The sequence below is a fragment of the Beta vulgaris genome, chromosome 2 (assembly GCF_026745355.1).
Source record: "Beta vulgaris subsp. vulgaris cultivar EL10 chromosome 2, EL10.2, whole genome shotgun sequence".
Taxonomy (NCBI): Eukaryota; Viridiplantae; Streptophyta; class Magnoliopsida; order Caryophyllales; family Amaranthaceae; genus Beta; species Beta vulgaris.
The window spans coordinates 7,238,854-7,257,035 of record NC_079203.1 but is presented as its reverse complement, the minus strand read 5'-3'; the positions used below and the strand labels follow the sequence as shown (position 1 = coordinate 7,257,035).

Sequence of the window (18,182 nt, the reverse complement as noted above, 5' to 3'; positions counted from 1 at the left end):
AAAGGTAATTTCTTAAATCATAGATTTCAGTAATTTCTCCATGATCCCAAAATTGTAACGGAAGGTATAAACTAATTTCAATTTTTTTTCCTTGTTTAACACTTTGAGCTTCAATTATATTTTAAATGAAATTTTAAATTTTTCGTACACAATTTGATATTGGAATTTTTTTAGAAAAACAAAAATCGTAACTTTTCGCAAATTAATGTAATTTTTTTTTTCTGAAAATGAATTTTTGCAAAAGTTGTTCGCAAAAAGTTTGATATTGTTTTGTTTTTCAAAATTTATTTTTGAATATGGATTTTTTGCAAAAGTTTTGGGCTAAAATTTCAAAATTGGCATTTTTTATAGAAAAACTAAATTTGTTTTATATGAAAATGAATTAAATATAAGTCTGATTATGTAAAAGCCTTTTAAACTCATTCTCATCTCCAATTTTTTATTTACATTACAGTCGACTAATTTTCTATTGTTTTTTTCAATTAATGTGGAATAATTTTGGAAGTTAAAAGAATTATGCAACTTTTTGGAAGTTCGGAAATTGCCGATGGATGAATGTGTGATATCATCGTCAAAATCTTATGTCTTTCTCAGATTTGTGTTTATAGGTAACTTTTGTGAGTATGCAATTGTGAATCGTTCTTGAGAACAGTGATTTGTACGTAAATTTTTGTAAATGTTTTTGTATGTATTGACGTTCTAGGTTATTAGGTTTAGTTTGTATGTTAATTTTAAGTTTTAATAAAGGTCCCTGATTATTTGAGTGATTTGCGTGATTTTTATAATGTGATTTTCTCAATCGTATGAGTGATTTGTAAAGTTTCTTCTTTTAAGTGATTTGTGAGTGACTTGCGAGTGAGTGTTGTAAATTAAATTTCGGTAGTTTCCTTTGAGTCCCGATTTTGATTTTGAGATTGCTTTTGTAATTTACAAAGGGAAGGGGGCAATAGAGTCAGTTCAAAAGAGGACAATATAGCTCCTATTCCCTTATATAATAGATATATATATATATATATATATATATAATATAACTATTAATAATATGAAAATAAATTTTTTGATATAATATCCATAAAAATTACATAAAAATATTATAAAATTAAATTTTCTATAGAAGTTATGTAAAAGACAAAAAACAAAAATTATTCGTTATCCGGAATGAAAATCAACATTTCAAAAAATACGGACCAAACAACTATTTATTTTTCGGTCTGGACCGAAAATCAAACATTCAATAAACTTGGACCTAATTAGGGCATAGGCGTTTATGTATTTATAAAAACAAATAAATTGTCAAAGTTACCTTCATAAAATCACCATAAAAATTGCATGGTCCTCGACCAAAAAATTCAGATACCAAAGGTGAATAAACTATTTCCACCCTGGACGAAGAATGAATATAAACATCTAGATGCCTGAGCAATAGAAAAGATAATTCAGAGACAACTTATAATATATCTAAATTATACAGAAGCATATGTAAACTTGCTATATATGATAAGTACGCTCCGTGACAATTAACCATATCAAGGTATTCAGAGATTGTAGTGCTTTGCTCCTTGGTGAAGTAGACTAGTGGTGTAGTACTTGGAGAATCACGAATCATTTCTATCTCTTTGATTACAACACACCATCAGCATCACATAGGTACATCATGGATGATCTGCCACGAATCTCCCCATGTTTCTTTAAGGAAGTTTACATAGCCAGCATCAGAAATTTATTTTACAAAGAAATAGAATGGAAAATTTTATAACACACGTGAGTGGGGGACAAGAATGGGGTTAAAATTACCTTAGTCTAAACCAATCCGTTGAAGGAAGCATTATTCTTCGAAAATCCTAAAAGCGATGAAAACATGTTATCTTCTATTCCACTCAAAGTTTTAAAAACTCTTTTAGATGTACATGAAACAACGCTTAGACACCACGGGGAGCTTATTGCAACATATCCTAATCGCCGACCGTCATTGCCTACTGGAAATATTGTCAAAATATCGCTTGCGAAAGCATCCAAAGTTTCATCTTGTATAATCCTAACTTCAACTCAAGAGCATCTCTATTATAACCCTCTAGCACATGAAGAGCTAAAGACATTGAAATAATATCTACTCTTGTTAATTGCTGCTCGAAAACCGTCAATCACATAAAAACGTACCATACAAAAACACGACCGACAACCAATGCCAAATATTGCAATACGAGGAGGGGTGAAACCCCTTTAATTTCACCCAAATATAACTCCTCAAGACGGGCTTCCGTGATCTTTCGTTAAGATATAATAGCAGCACAAAAATACCCATGAATACTAATGCCAACTTCATTTGTATGAACCTCATTAATATAACAACTGCCACAAAGTCCAGTAGGTACATCGTAATCGACTAACCCACTACACCAACAACAACAAAACACATATTCAATTCAATATCTAATGTCCATTAAAACGGGATTAAGTATCCAATTTCAATTGTTAAAATTAGGGCTTTTGAGAAAAGTCTAAACTTACCTTGGATCAGTAAAAACAGTTAAACTCATCCCTGTTGCAGTAATTAACCATCTTTCGAAGACCATCTATCACAACAACAAGTGCATCTAAGAATTCACCTCCTCTATCAATATTAAACACTTGATTTATGAAATCATACGAATCACTTGTACACTTTATCATACCACCAACCTATGACATACAGACAACTTTAGCACAAACTGGTACCATCACCAAATTAAGCATTGATAATATGATCAAATAGTTAATATATATAGTCAGCCTATCATGCACTCTTGAAACATAATTTATAATAGAACTGGGAAATAAGTGACAATAAACATAAAATAATAATAAAAAAATTTTTAAAAAACATGATTATTCCTATCAATCAATCAATTATGTTTAAAAATAGAAATTTTGTTTTATATTTTTATTATTTGCACTCTTAAATTTTGTTTGCATTCCTAAATTATATTGAACAAGTAATTTTCTCTTTAATGTACATTGAATAAGGGTGAAAAAACATAATAGAAAATCTGTCGCCAGCAGATTAAAAATTAACAATTGTTTGCATATACAACTATGACCACCTATATAAGAATAACTCATTAATCAACTCCACTATTATTGTATTAAATCTTCTCAAGCAAATCTTCGAGCCAACTAGTCCCCATTCCCTTACCTAGGGCAAGTCAGCAAAGGTTCATTGTCATGAACTGTTCTTTAACAACTAATTATGGCGTTGGTTACTTTTCCCTTAAAACAATACTTTCCTTGTTATTTTATTAATATTTCATCATTAGGACTTTCACACTTACAATGTACACTCAAAGAGTCAAGACCATTAACATTTCTCATTATGGTAAAGTTAAATTATAGAGAGTTTAGTAAAAGAAACGAGACGGATCCAAGGGGTGACAGGGGATTAGAAAAATACTTTGTATATAATTATAAAAGCAACGAACAAAATCACACAAAATAATTAGTGACATTTACACAAACCATGCCTCTGCAGTAACATCCTTTATCCATCTTTCAGCCTTGTTTAGACTTTCAAGTGTTCCCAAAAGATCAACTAGCCTGGTTGTTGACCATGGACCAAAATAGGAATCTTTAATGATTTGAATTTTAGATACAATTTAGTTGTAGATATTGTATAAGATCTTCAACTAACCAGAAAGCAAAGTCATCAGCATATAGGCTGCCCTCAATCAACATTGACCAACTGACCAACATATAAGTTACTAAAATGCTGATACAATCATACAAGCTATATGAGCATACTCATTTGTCCCAAACACACAAACAAAATGAAGAAAGGAAGCAATGCATTAGTCACCTTATTGACATGAATTTCCATTCGTTGGGACACGCCTTTAGTACAGGAATCAGGATGATGCTCCTTAGATAAATCACCATCTTGTTCAACCGTCTTTTCAGTACTTTCCAGAGAAGAAGGTATCTCGGCCTCTCTCCCTTCAGAACCAAAATAAACAAATACAAATTATAAAAATAATTATCAAATTGAATATAAACATATAGAAATCACAATAAGAATTACTTCTTTTATTTTGTGTTACAATTTCTGAAAAAGGATATTCTAAATTAGATGTTACACTCTATTTTGATAAGTTTTTTTCATATGAAATAAACCTTACTCAATGTTTTAACCAAGACCTAAATACATCATTTAACAAGTTAAACCAATTATTATAATTTCTAGATTTGGAGGATTATTTTAAAGGACAAATGCTAAAATTGAAATATGGAAAGAAAGTGGGGAAAATGTTAGTAGATATTTTGATGATTAAATGACAATGACAATTGCATCTGTATGAAGGCCATCAAGAGAATCTAATTCAATAATCAGGTTTATGGGCCCACCAGTCTCATCACCTCCAGAGGTCTTCTTTAAACAGGATTTAAGCTGATGTGGGGTTGCGGTGGGAACCAGAGGTCTTGACTCTCCCACTGGTGAATCCCGGCTGGCTGCAGATTTAGTCTCCAAGTCTTCTATCTTGGCACTGCTTGGCTGCTGAGCTTCACGTTTGAAAGGACAGATTTGCTTCCCATAGCAAAGCAACAAGCAACGTTTGCATCTTCTTTATAGAGGAATGCCACCCTACAGGTGTTTGCTTTGTAGAAGACCCGACTGAGAGATATGTCTAGTGGGCCAAATCGAGCAAATCTTGCATTCAGCTCTACAGGAGACGGCGGTGAGGAGCCAGATTGATACTTGATAATGAGATATGTGGGATCCTCAACCTTAAGTGGACGGTCTGCTTTCTTCTCACGTTGCTCTAACTTAAAGAGTTTTGTTTGTGAGCTTTGAGCTGCATCCACCTTAGTTTTTCCCTCTGTCCGCTGCCACATTTGGGGGTTTTTTTTTGTAGGCCACGCTTGTCAGCACTTAAGGATTTTACTTCAGTTATGTTCTTGGCCCTTTCCACAGCCAATTCTCCCTGACGTTCAGAAAGGATCTGTTTTTGCCCTTTTATAGAATCTTCAGGCCTCGCTGATAGCTTCTTTTGCAGTTTCAAAGAAGATACAGGCTTACTACTCTCAATAGAAGGTTTATCACCAGGTTCAGAAGCAGAGGTGGATCTGACGGCTTGTTGCTCGCAGGGTTCAAATTCAACAGAAGTAGAAGCACTGGAACTCTTCAGGTAACCAGAGGAACGAAATTTTTAAAAAAAAATTGCCTTGTAATTGCAGGTCCCTTCCTTTCCATACCATGAACAAGGTTCAATGCAAGACCTCGCAAGTCAGCAAGCATTTGTGGCAGCTGAACATCATTGCCTCTTACTGCTTCTGATGACACCCATACTACTGAATTGGTTGCTTCATTATCCTTCTTCCACTACTTTACTTGAGAATCCTTTCTAGAAGAGGCAATTGACCTCAAAAGGCATTCCTGCAGCCTTAACGGCCCCTCCAGACACAGCTGAATCTCATTCTACATGTTCTATGCTCCTTTGACCAACTATTTTCTTTGGCTTCTTAACCTTCTTCTCTGGACGGTCGGAATTGTCATCAAAGCTCAGTTTCCCTGCAGGGCTTTTAGCGGCTTTTTTCTTTTTCTTCATCATGCCATCCCTCGTGCCAGAACGGACTGCATCAGCAGAAGTAAGGTTGTTAATATTCCGGTCAATCTTATCAAGCACATTTCCTAAATTAGCTGTCACCACAGCATCAGGCTTCAATGCTTGTGATGCAGAAAGCACTGTTACACCAAGACCTACAGAATAGAATATCAAATGTTTAGATTTACAGCTCCAGTAACATCTCATTCCTATCAGGCAAAATATATACAAAATAATATCATCCCTGCCTGCAGTTGGAGAACCTTTTGTGGTCCCAGCATGAGCAGTTGCCACCTGATCTCTAGTTGGAATTTCACCTGGCACATCATTAGAGATAGCCGAATCCCTTTTCTGGAACACATAGGAATCTGCAACTGTATCAGATGCTCCATCTTCATATGCATAAGACAAAGAGGAGCCTGCATGACCTAGGATGGTCTTTGTTGCCTTTATGTCATTGGTTTCATCTCTATGCTTAAAAAGGTAAATGTCCTTGTTGGACTGGTCCTTGGTTGTTGTAGCTTTAGTGGAGCTCTTTCGACCACCAAGAGTCTCTGCCATGACTAATGGGCCACTTAAAGGAGCTGGACAAAACAACAATACAGAACTGAACATCAGCTACACGATGATATATATGTTCAACTCACTAAGGTTCCTAAAGAGTAGTAGATTAAAATTACCACAATAATTATATTAAAGGATGTCCTACACAACCCTCCAAACTCTTCCACAAGGTATATTGAAAGATATAGGTGTCTATGTGGAATAAGTCGCACACTTAATACTAATCTATCTGCAGATATATCACTGTAAGGTACAATGCAATTCGGTCAAATAATCATTAGCATGTTCGATAATACCATAAAGCTCCACAAGACAACTGCGTTCGAGTGTCACACTAACTTTACTTCCTTCGTAGCAACCAAGAAAAAAAACAAGTAGGAATTATTTAAGAAGTATAAAATATTCATTTGTCGCAGATATTTTTTCTCATTTGTTATGGACGAAGTAGTTCATACATTGAACATGCCAAACCAATACTTCAACATCTTTTTTGTAAGAGTAACTAGTTTTGAGGTCCATGCTATGCATGAGCTTTACTTATATAACAATAAGGGCTAATTTTTCATAATGATTTTAATGAGTACTATTTAGGTATAATAAATTATTAGATCTAATATTTTCTTGCTAGAAAAATTATTACATATGAAATCAAGAAAAATAAAAGTGCAGATGATGAAAAATGGATTAGGTAAAAGATGATTAGATAGATATGTAGAAAGGAAAGATACAGCAGAAAAGAAAGGAGTGGAAAAGATGAGAAAAGATGAAAGGTTGATTTAGAGAAAATGAAATATAATTGAAGATATATTTAATAATTTAGAAAAATAAAAATAAATGAGAAAACTTTGTTTGGATTGGCACATGTCAATATATAATTTCATTTATTTATGACACATGGCAATATATTGTTAAGGACTTTGTTTTTAAATACTTAGTATAGATATAGATATAGTCGTAACAAGGTTTTCGTAGGTGAACTTGCGGAAGGATCATTGTCGAATCTGCAAAGCAGAGCAACCATCGAACATGTTCTACCTCTGTGGGACAGGGGTATTGGCATGATGCTTTAGGTTGTGCCAGCCCCTCCCCCATGTCGCGGGGCACTCCTACTTGGTGTGCTCCCCGGTGAAAAAACAAACCACGGCGCTCGACAACGGATATCTCGGCTCTCGCATCGATGTAGAACGTAACGAAATGCGATACTTAGTGTGAATTGCAGAATCCCGTGAACCATCGAGTCTTTGAACGCAAGTTGCGTCAGAAGCCTTTAGGCCGAGGGCACGTCTGCCTAGGCATCACGCATCGCGTCTCCCTACCCCACATCGTGCGGGATGGGGAGGAAAATGGCCTCCCATGCTTCACCGGGAATGGATGGCCTAAAAAAGGAGCCCCTGGCTACAAGCTGCAGCGGCATTTGGTGGAAGACAAGGCGTTGCCTAGTATGCATCCGCATCGCTCAGCACGTAGGCCGCGGACTCGCAGGACCCTAACATGTTCCCCCCTGCAGCGACAAACCTTTGCGACCCCAGGTTAGGCAAGGCAACCCGCTGAGTTTAAGCATATCAATAAGCGGAGGAAAAGAAACTTACAAGGATTCCCCTAGTAACGGCGAGCGAACCGGGAACAACGCAGCTTTAGAATCGGGCAGCCTCGCCGTCCGAATTGTAGTCTAGAGAAGCGTCCTCTGCGGTGGATCGGGGCCACGTCCCCTGGAATGGGACGCTAGAGAAGGTGAGAGCATCGTCGTGCTCGGACCCTGTCGCACCACGAGGCGTTGTCGCCGAGTCGGGTTGTTTGGGAATGAAGCCCCAAGCGGGGGGTAAATTCCGTCCAAGGCTAAATACGGGCGAGCGACCGATAGCAAAATGATACCGCGAGGGAAAGATGAAAAGGACTTTGAAAACAGAGTCAAAGAGTGCTTGAAATTGCCAGGAGGGAAGCGGATGGGGGCCGGCGATGTGCCCCAGTCGGATGTGGAACGGCCAAAAGCTGGTCCGCCGATCGGCTCGGGGTGCGGACCGACGCGGATTGGGAGGGCGGCTAAACCCCGATTTCCGGGAGCGTCTCGTGGTAGGCAGTGCGCGCCGTCACGACGTGCTTCGGCACCTGCGCGCTCCAGGCGTCGGCCTGCGGCCCCCCCATTCGGCCCGTTTTGAAACACGGACCAAGGAGTCTGACATGTCTGCGAGTCAACGGGGGAGTAAACCCGTACGACGCAAGGAAGCTAATTGGCGGGATCCCCTAGCGGGTGCACCGCCGACCGACCTTGATCTTTTGAGAAGGCTTCGAGTGTGAGCATACCTGTCGTGACCTGAAAGATGGTGAACTATGCCTGAGCGGGGCGAAGCCAGAGGAAACTCTGGTGGAGGCCCGAAGCAATACTGACGTGCAAATCGTTCGTCTGACTTGGGTATAGGGGGGAAGACTAATCGAACCGTCTAGTAGCTGGTTCCCTCCGAAGTTTCACCCTTTAAAAAATTGTTATAAAAAATCCATGTCTCTTTAATTTTTTTTTTTTTAAGAGGCCGTGTCACTTTAATTGTTGCGTTTAAAATGAAGTGGAGGACAGGAGGAAAGTAATAATTTTCCACAAAACCAACCCACTCGAGTACTCGACTCGATTGCGGGAGCTCGAGAAGTCCAGGCGGGCAAAAAGTGGACACGGAGCTTGTGTTCGATGATATCGGTTTGCGGTGCACAAAAATCTGCCTCTCTCCTTTTCTCTTCATCCTTAAAAGTTCTTCAAAACCCAAAATTTCAGTAAACAAAAAACCCACAAAATTTCATGATAGTTGAATTCTATGGCATCCATTGCAGAGCAGGAGCAAACAAACCCTGCATCTGAGATTATGGTGTCTCCCAAAAAGGAGGAAAAACAGAAGGGTAAAAATAAATGGAGAAAATTTTCGAAGCATTTATCTACTACCCCAGATTCCTTAATCAATACTTTGGATGATGGTTGTCTCATGCACATTTTCAGTTTTCTCTCTCCTATTCCTGGTTTGTTGCTTTTCCCCTAAATTGAAAATTTCCAATATGCAATATTATCATTTTTGGGTTCAAAACCCTAATTGATTGTTCAATTGGTGTTTGCTTATCTTCAAGATGTGATTTTGGTGCATTTTATTTTGATTAGAGGTAGACCCACGTCGAATTTTGGGGGATTTGCTTGTTTTGAGGGTTTAATTGTGATTTTTTTTAAAAAAAATTGAGGGTAATTGAGGTTGAAAGTCTTAAGTTTTCTGTGAGTGGGTTTCCTGGGTTTTGGGCTTGTCTAATTGTGAAAGGATTAATTTTTGACATTAGAAAGTGTGTAATTATGCTCTAGAAAAAAAAGGCATCTTCTTGGTTTTCTAAAGGAAGGAATTTATGATTTGTTTGTCTTAATGGAGTAATTGATGACTTTTGGATATTGCTTGAGCTGAAATTTGACTGTAATTTGGACATAGAAGTATATATTTATGATTAGACTGTGGTAGGAGTTCATGTAGCTGATTCTTGTTGATTAGTACGGCTATTTGGCTACGTTGTAGTTAGCTAAATGGACGTGGAGTTAGATTCGTAACTTAACTATGTGTTGAACTTACACTTTTCTATCTCCTTGTTAGCTAACTAATAGAGTTTTTCCTTCTTGTTAAAAAAAAGAACTAATAGAGTTGTTGGTAATATATTGTTAAGGTGAAAAAGGTTGTATCTTGATGGATTAAGGACTTGATTTATTAGCTTGTTTCAACATGTTATTGTGGTGTACTGGTGTATCAGCTTTTGTCACATATTGCTTTTGAGTTTGCAGATCGTTATAACACCGCCCTCGTTTGCCACAGATGGCGATTCTTGGCATGTCACCCTCGCTTATGGTTGCGAGTTGACCGAACTATCAAGGATTTGTCGGAACCGGGTGTATTCTCCAGTATTGATGCTGCTGTCTCCGCTGCACAGTGAGTATTGCTTTGGTTACTGTCTCATGGTCTTAAAAAGGGTGAATCGAGCTTACAGGCATATTGTCTTTCAGGCCTGGTGATACAATCCTGATTGCAGCTGGAGGTGTTCATATTACATCTAATATTCAGATCAAGAAGCCCCTCTGCCTGGTATTCTTTCTTCTCAATTGTAGTATCTTACATGCCTTACTTAGATTACATACTCAGTTCTGTTATCCTGCCCACTAAGAGAGACCATTCAGTTCATGCAATCGTCCCCCCCCCCCCCTCCTCAAGTATCTTCTGAAAATGCTCAAGTTTGCATTCATTAGTAGCTCTTGTTTAATGCGTGACACTTAACTTTTAATATAGGAGAAGAATAGGTTATGTCCATGCATTTATCTATGCATGGTCACTTAACTATATGTGCATATTGTGGTTGGCTGTTTCTTGTCAGTGATAGTGTACATGCAAAATTCAGTTTGTTGCAATCCCTTGTCTTTGGTGCCCATATCCTACTTTTTTGTATAGATTTAATGTGTCAATATCACCTTTGGTTGTATGTGTCAACGAAAGGAAAGGGAACACCTGGGATTTTCTACAGAGGAAAATGTTTACTTGTGTGTGCACAACTTGGCTACACAGCATAAGAGGGTCCTTGTGCAGGACTTAGATTCAGAAGTAGATAATGATGGTCCATTACATTGGTTAATCTTTTATTGTTTTGGCCTCCTTTTTTTTCGAGGTGGCTGTTTTGGTCACTTTGTTCATCCATTTGCTTTGAAGCAATTTAGCAACTAGAGTATGCATACTTTTTAAGATGCTTTTCTCTATATAAGAAATAGAGCATGTGTGTCCTTGCTATGACATTTTTCACGCTCGGTACTGTTGCCTTATAATCTTTACTCTTGGTTTAGATTGGTGCAGGCGAGCTTCCTGAAGAAACTACTCTTCTTTGTTCCCGGGGCTCTGACAGGTTCGCACAAAATTCTCTGCTGTGCCTTCTACTACTGGGCCTTACTGAATGGGCCTTTTTTAAATTGATGATCCACTGCTAATCTTGAACATCCCCAAGTACAAGCATTGCTACTCAAATCTTGAGGGTTGGAACCGTTTATCAGTTTGATGGTTTTTTTATTCCACTCAATGGTGCCTGTCAAACCTCCATGTGTTAGAGATTATTTCGCAGATCTCTAAGAGAATATGTGGTTGGGGGGAAAACATATTCCAGGTTAAGTTGTGTCCCATTTTTCTTTGTTTGTTTGTAGAGGGTGGACAATAATTCTTCTGAGAGTGGGAACATTTATTCCGGAATGCGGCATCTTTCTCCGTCCTTACCTTCCTCTTTCCTTTCTCCCATCCATCCTCTCCCTTCCAGTTCATTCTTTCCTTTCTTTCTGACTTGTCTGCTAGGAGTTGAATAAACGAATGCTAACTTATGATTATGTTTTTTCATGGAAAATCATTTTCCAATTTTCACTGATAATGTTCTCTGTACAACCAAACAGAGCACAAGTTTTCCTTAAATAATGCTTGGGTTGGTTGGGCTCCTGGGCAGTGACCTTATATTCTTTTTAGACGCAAATGACAGTCTCGGGCAAATGCTTGTTTTATTTTTGTTGGGCAGTGCACTGGAGTACTTTTCCACCAGCAAAATTGCGAATTTGACAGTGAAGGCAGAGCTTGGTTGCTGCTTGCTTCATAGGAGTGGAAGGCTGATTATTGACAGTTGTATCCTCCAATGCGAAACAGATCCTCTGGATTATCTTTCGTGCCCCATAGTAAGCACGTCCGTTGGGCCTAAGAAGTTGCCATCATCCCTGTCTTCGACAACTCTTGGAGATGGTGTTACTGTTTCTCACACTCGGATTGAAGGTGGGGCCAAGGCGGTGTCGACCAGTGGCACCCTTGTGTTGCAGCGTGTACGAGTTATTTATGGTCGTTCTTCTGTGCTTTTCTGGTTTGACGTCGAGCATCAGTGATGGTTCACTCAGCTTCGTCCTGTGCTCCTGTTGTAACTTAAAAGAACTTAAATTAATTTAAGCTTGTAATTCTTTTCCTTTACGCTATTTTTCCTCCCTTCTCTTGTATGCTACATGTATATTAGTAGTTGGCTTATAAAGTTTCTTTGTAATACTCCATCCGTCCCAAAATATAGTTCCCATTTCCATTTTGGGTGTGTCAAAATATAGTTCCTATTTCCATATTTAGTTCCACATTTTTCCATAATTTGTCTAGAAAAACCGTGTTCCATCATTTATTTGCTTCTTGAAATTTGTTTTTTTCTTTATTTATTCAACCAAAATGTTACAATTAATGTTCTTTCACCAATTATTCTCCACTCTCTCTCCTAAAATCATCTTTTCCCATACAACATTTATTTAAATAAACAAAAAATCTTTATTATTTCTCTTATATTCTACTTGCATAAATTACTGTGAAAAAAGAAAAATGAAAACTATATTTTGGGACGGAGGGATAATAAAAGAGCGTCAACAATGTGACTCATGATCATGATGGCTACATTTCCCAAGATCCCGAGTTTGACAAAATTGTTTGGATCGGATTTCTTGAAAGGTCAAATACGATTTTTTGCTTGAAAGGAGTGGTATTTTGGACTTTTTTTTTTTTTTTTTTGGCAACAAAATAGATAAAAGAAGAAAATTACATCCTAGTGCCCCCTTTCCTCAGCTGTGTGGCAATATTATGGGCTTCTACTACTTTTGTTCTTTCCACTTTTATTACCTTAATACTGCTAATTCTACTACCTAGTTCTTTAATGTCACGTACAATATTCCTGATTGGGTATGCAGTCTTACTTCCTTCCCTCAAACCATCTACAAGAGTCCTAGAGTCTGTCCATACTTCTAGCTCCCTTGGCTCTCTATCCATTATATCCCGCAGGCTGTAAAGGACTGCCAAGGCTTCCGCCTGATTTGCAGTTTTTGCATGAATGCAACGTCCTCCTCTATCTATTTCCTTCATCCTCTCCAGCAGAACCCATCCATAAGCTGCAGTACTTGCTCCACACTGTCCCTTTCCATTTTCTTTCCATGCACCATCTACAATTAGTAGAAACCTAGCCTCGACACTGTCCCAATTAAGGTTCCAGTTCACTTGCTTATGCATCCTTTGATCTTTAGGGAACCAGTTCTGATCTTCCTTTTGTTCCTTTGGTCTTTGGCTCAGTTCTCTTCTACTCTTCCAGTCTCGAATTATATCAAACACTACCTTTGGGCAAATTATATTTGTTGGCTTGAAGATGCATTGATTTCTAAAGATCCAAATACTCCATAGAATCGCCACAAACTCAAAGCTTCCTTCACTTTCTGCTGTGTCATTCATCATGAAATACCAAATCCAATTTCTTACCCATCTTGATATTGATATCTTGCAGTTGTCCAAGTTTATGATACCAAGATTTGAAGTTGCCCAGATTCTTTTTGTGATTTCACAATCTCTAAATAGATGAGTATCCGACTCTTCCTCCTGCCCACATAATGCACAGGGAGCCTCACTTAGGATTTTCTTCTTCCTAAGGTTTACTCTGGTGGCAAGAGCACCATTAACTAGCTTCCAATAGAATAACTTCCATTTTGGCCAGAGTTTTAGTTTCCAGAATTTCTTCCAGAAGGTAACGGAGTTAGGTTTACTCCAAGAGTTTCTCATTACGGACCAGTAACCAGATTTTTGAGAGTATTGACCAGATTGCGAGTCTATCCAGACATACTCATCTTTACATTCCACCAAAGGGATATGTATGGCTCTTATGTTTATGGCTTCCTCTCTTCCAAACCATCTATCCAACATTTCTTCCTTCCAAGCATTTTCACTTATTAGATCACTCACCCACTCCGGTTGTGTACCATGCAAGTCCGCCATTTGATCTACACAAGTTACCTGTTGCCCTTCAACCCATTTGGGCCCTTGAATTTTAGTATCCTTCCCATTCCCAATCAGGCGTCCTACCCCAGGAGCCATGGCCTGGACACTCTTCATAATACTTCTACTTCCCCATGAGCACGCACCTGGAATGTTTCCCCTCAAACTTTTTGTGAACCATGAATCTGAGTATTTCGCTCTAAAGATTTGGCTGGCTAGCAGGTGTGGATAACACTGCATGCGCCACGCTTGCCTAAACAGAGTTGCTTTGTTTACCGCCAGCAGGTTCCTCATCCCTATACCCCCTTCACACTTATGTTTCTCGAGTAGGCTGCGTTTCCTCCAGTAAATAGGTTTTTTATCTTTACTCGAATTCCACCAGAATTTCAGAAGGATTGAGGTGGAGGCAACAAGCACTTTCTTGGGGAACAAGAAAATAGCCATGATGTGAGAAGCATAAGCCATAAGAATACTATTTATTAATAACAACTTACCTGCTTGATTTAGGGAGGAAAAGTTCCAAGACGTTATTGTTTTTGAGATTTTTTGCGTCAGGTCTTGAAACACTTGTGAGGAGTGCCCCGTCACATCCATAGGGCACCCTAGGTATTTGCCCAATTTTTCCTTGCTTCCGACTTTCATCCCTTTACTTAGCAGCCTTATAAATTTCTTGGGTGTATTCTTGCTAAACACTGCATATGATTTTTGGTTGTTAACCATCTCACCCGACATGGAGCAAAAAGCCTCAAGATTTTTGTGGATACTCCAAGCATTCTCCAGTGTGCCTTTTAAGAAGAACAAGGCATCATCTGCAAATAGTAAGTGCGACACCTCCGGCGCTTTCCTATGAACTTTAAGCCCCTTTATAAGTCCCAACTTCTGCTGCTGGATTATTCGTCGCGACAGAACTTCCATGCACAGTATGAAAATATAAGGAGACAGAGGGTCCCCTTGCCGTAGCCCAGCTTTTGGACGGAAACTTTTTGTAGGCTCACCATTAACTAAGACTGAATATGTAACAGAAGAGATGCATTCCATTATGAGGTGTATCCAATTGTCTGGGAATCCTATTGTAGTGAGCACTTCCCTCACGAAATCCCAACGAACCCTATCATATGCCTTGTTGAGGTCCAGATTGAGCACCAAGCTGAATTTTTCATTTTTCTTAGCTTTCTTCACCTTGTGTAGCATTTCATGCGCTATGATGCAGTTATCAGTTATTGATCTTCCTGGGACAAAAGCATTTTGGAATTGCCCTATTAAGGAGTTCAGCAGTGGCTGAATCCTTTTTACCATACACTTAGCAATCACCTTATATGATGTATTACACAGACTGATAGGCCTAAACTGTCCCACTGTTTCCGGCCTACTTACTTTTGGTATTAGCGCAATAAAGGTCCTATTTGTTTCTCTTAGCATAAAGCCTCCTTCAAGGAAGTTTTTTGTTGCTTGACACACTCCCTCACCAATAGTCTCCCACTTCTTTTGATAGAAGATCGGAGGGAAACCATCTGGCCCAGGGGACTTAAGAGGCTCCATACTAAAAGCTGCACTCTTGATTTCTTCTGATGAGAAGGGAGCCTCCAGGTGAGCACATTGTTCCCTCGACAGACGAGGCATCTCAACCATCCATTCATTTCTGACCGCGCTATCCACCATTGTCTCAACCGGGTTGAACAAGTTCTGAAAGTAAGAAGAGAACTCCTCCTTAATTTTATCCACATCTGCTGTCCAGTTCCCCATGGAGTCCTTAATTGCTCTAATTTCGTTACCTCCCTTCCTCATCTTCATACTTTTGTAGAAGTACTTAGAAGGTTGATCCCCTAGATGGTCCCATTTGCTTCGAGCTCTTTGCTTCCAGAACATTAATCTTACGTCCGTGGCCACTTTGAGTTCCTTTCTTCTTGCCCTTTCATTACTTCTCTTCTCTCTCCCTGAGAGTTCAGTTTGCGCCTTTACAAGCTCCTGATTAAAGTCATCCCACTGAATTCCTTGTTCCTTTTTAAAATCAAGGCACCAATGCTTGCATTCTTTTGCTATCGACTGCAACTTTCTTTGAATCTTGAACAAAGCAGATCCTTGAATTTCAGATTGCCAAGCATTTAGGACAATTTTATCTATTATTTCATACTCAAGGCACCATGCTTCAATCTTGTATGGCCGATTTTTCTTCTTTGATGTAGGGTGGCATTCAACAATTATTGGTCCATGGTCGGAGATAAAAATCGGATAATTTATTATCAGAGCTTCTGGGAATTCACATCTCCAGTTATCATTACAATATGCTCGGTCCAATCTCTCAAAAATCGCTGCATCATCTTGTCGATTATTTGTCCAAGTGTATTGTACACCATGAAAGGGAATATCAATGAGATTACAGTCCTGCTTCCATTCTAGGAAGGAATTCGCCCCTTTAATGAGCATGTTCCCTCCCAGTTTTTGTTCGTTTGTTTCCACTTGGTTAAAATCCCCCAATAGGAGGAGTTTACCTGGGTGTGACCAGATGAAGGCCTGATAGTATTCCATACTTCAGCCCTTTTTTCTAGAACTGGCTCACCATACACACACACAACATAGAAAACAACATTACATTCATCTGTTACTTCACAACATACATAGTTAGGAGATACAAACATGATAGATACTACAATAGAATCATCCCAGCACAAAATTAGCCCCCCTGAGAGGTCTTTTGCATCATGCCCTGCCCAACTATTAAACCCTAAGCTACTTAACGTACTACCCAAGTCTTCTACTTTACTTTTAGTTTCAGAGAGAAAAAGAAAATTTAAAGCTTTACTACTGACTAGCCATCGAAGGAACGGAATTGTCGGGGAGTCAGCAGCTTTAAGGCCCCGGCAATTCCATGCGCCAGCTCTCATAATCCCCGTGGGGGCTGCATTGGGCCAGCCACCTCACCCTTACCATTGCTCGACTCCTCAGAAGTGGTAGTGATATCATCACTTCCACTTAGCCCATATTTGCATGTGTATTTTCCCTTGAAGCACTTCTGGAACTTACGCCTCTTTTTCAAGGGAACCCACTCTTCCGATTCTTCTTCGATTGTAATCAGCTTGTCCCCAACTTGAGGAACCACGTGTGCTTTCTTCTTCTCTTCTGAGATTTTCAGCTTGTCCCAGAAACAACCCACCCATCCTAGCTTCTTCTTTGCTAGCTCTTTAGTCCTCCTAGCTCTCTCTTTCGCAATTGTCTTCTGCGACTTACCCTTCCTTGGGCTCCTAGAACTTATTCTACTTGGCCCGCTTCCATTGCCCTTAGCTTCAGTTACCCGTTGCATGTAGTCTAAATCCATCAAGTCTTCTTCACTTGGGCTGAGGTCAGAATCAGCTGAGAAAAAAGGATCCTCTACCCCAACTACTGCTTTTCCTTTCTCACTTGTATCATTTTTCACTCTTGCTCCCTTTACCACACTCATCGAAACAGATTTTTGACCATCCTTGCTACTGTCGAGAATTTTGAGAGGCTTTTGGTGAGTTTCCAGTGGTGCAACTTCATTTTTTAGATGGTCTTCCTTCCCCGTTTCATTCACATGTAACCCCTCATTTAGCCCATCTACCAAGATAGCAGATCTCGACGAGGATGCCTTGTCAAATTGCTTTCCTTCAATCCATCTTGGCGAATCCGACTTAGGAGAGTCAGTATGGTTCATTCCTTCCTTTCTTTCTTGGCTTTCAGCTGGAGTCACCGGATTCCATGTTTCTTTCAACTTTTCCTCTCTTCCTTTTCCTGATAGCAGAAATGCTTTGGACAAGTAAGCAGGTGGGGCTGGGCTAGCCATAGGAGTTGAAAAGGAGAAGGATTGAGAAGAGTCGCTGGACTCTTCATGAGGTTCCGAATCAGAAGTTTTTGGGCTTGGATATTGGGGGCTTTCCATTAGGTCTCGAAGTGAGACAATTGCCATATTGACAGGAAATATTTCTCCTACAGGAATGAATGGGTCGTTTAGAGGGTTTGTTGGGCGATAAAGCCTAGAGGAATCGACTAAGCCCAGCCCAATATTCTCAACCACTTGGTTATCCAGCTCAGCTTCTGAACTTACCATTTTGAAGCAACAAGAATTGTTTTTGGAAAAGGACAGAAGAGATTTTTAAAAGAGGGAAAAGGATGGGTCAAGGCTAGAAGAAAAGGAGGGGTATAAATAGAGCTGTCAAAGCAACTATAGTCTCTCTTCTGACCCGGGGAATATGGGAGTTTAAAAGGAATTTGCAGAGTTGAAGAGGAA

At 39.2% G+C, this 18,182-nt stretch overlaps 1 protein-coding gene, 1 non-coding gene and 1 pseudogene across 2 annotated transcripts; 2 read left to right on the top strand and 1 right to left on the bottom strand.

Annotated features, from left to right (window-relative positions):
* Window positions 1–4,297: 4,297 nt before the first annotated feature.
* LOC130590431 (PWWP domain-containing protein 1-like) lies at window positions 4,298–6,134 on the bottom strand (annotated as a pseudogene).
* Window positions 6,135–7,279: 1,145 nt separating this feature from the next.
* LOC125495293 (5.8S ribosomal RNA) lies at window positions 7,280–7,435 on the top strand. The gene has a single exon (XR_007271933.1). It is a non-coding gene; the product is annotated as a 5.8S ribosomal RNA (ribosomal RNA).
* A 1,265-nt stretch (window positions 7,436–8,700) lies between these two features.
* On the top strand, window positions 8,701–12,228 carry LOC104887506 (F-box protein SKIP5). Its single transcript, XM_010672154.4, has 5 exons — window positions 8,701–9,137; window positions 9,931–10,075; window positions 10,150–10,228; window positions 10,975–11,033; window positions 11,685–12,228. The coding sequence occupies exons 1-5, from the start codon at window positions 8,939–8,941 to the stop codon at window positions 12,037–12,039; spliced, it is 837 nt and encodes a 278-aa protein (XP_010670456.1). The 5' UTR covers window positions 8,701–8,938; the 3' UTR covers window positions 12,040–12,228.
* The last annotated feature ends 5,954 nt before the right edge of the window (window positions 12,229–18,182 follow it).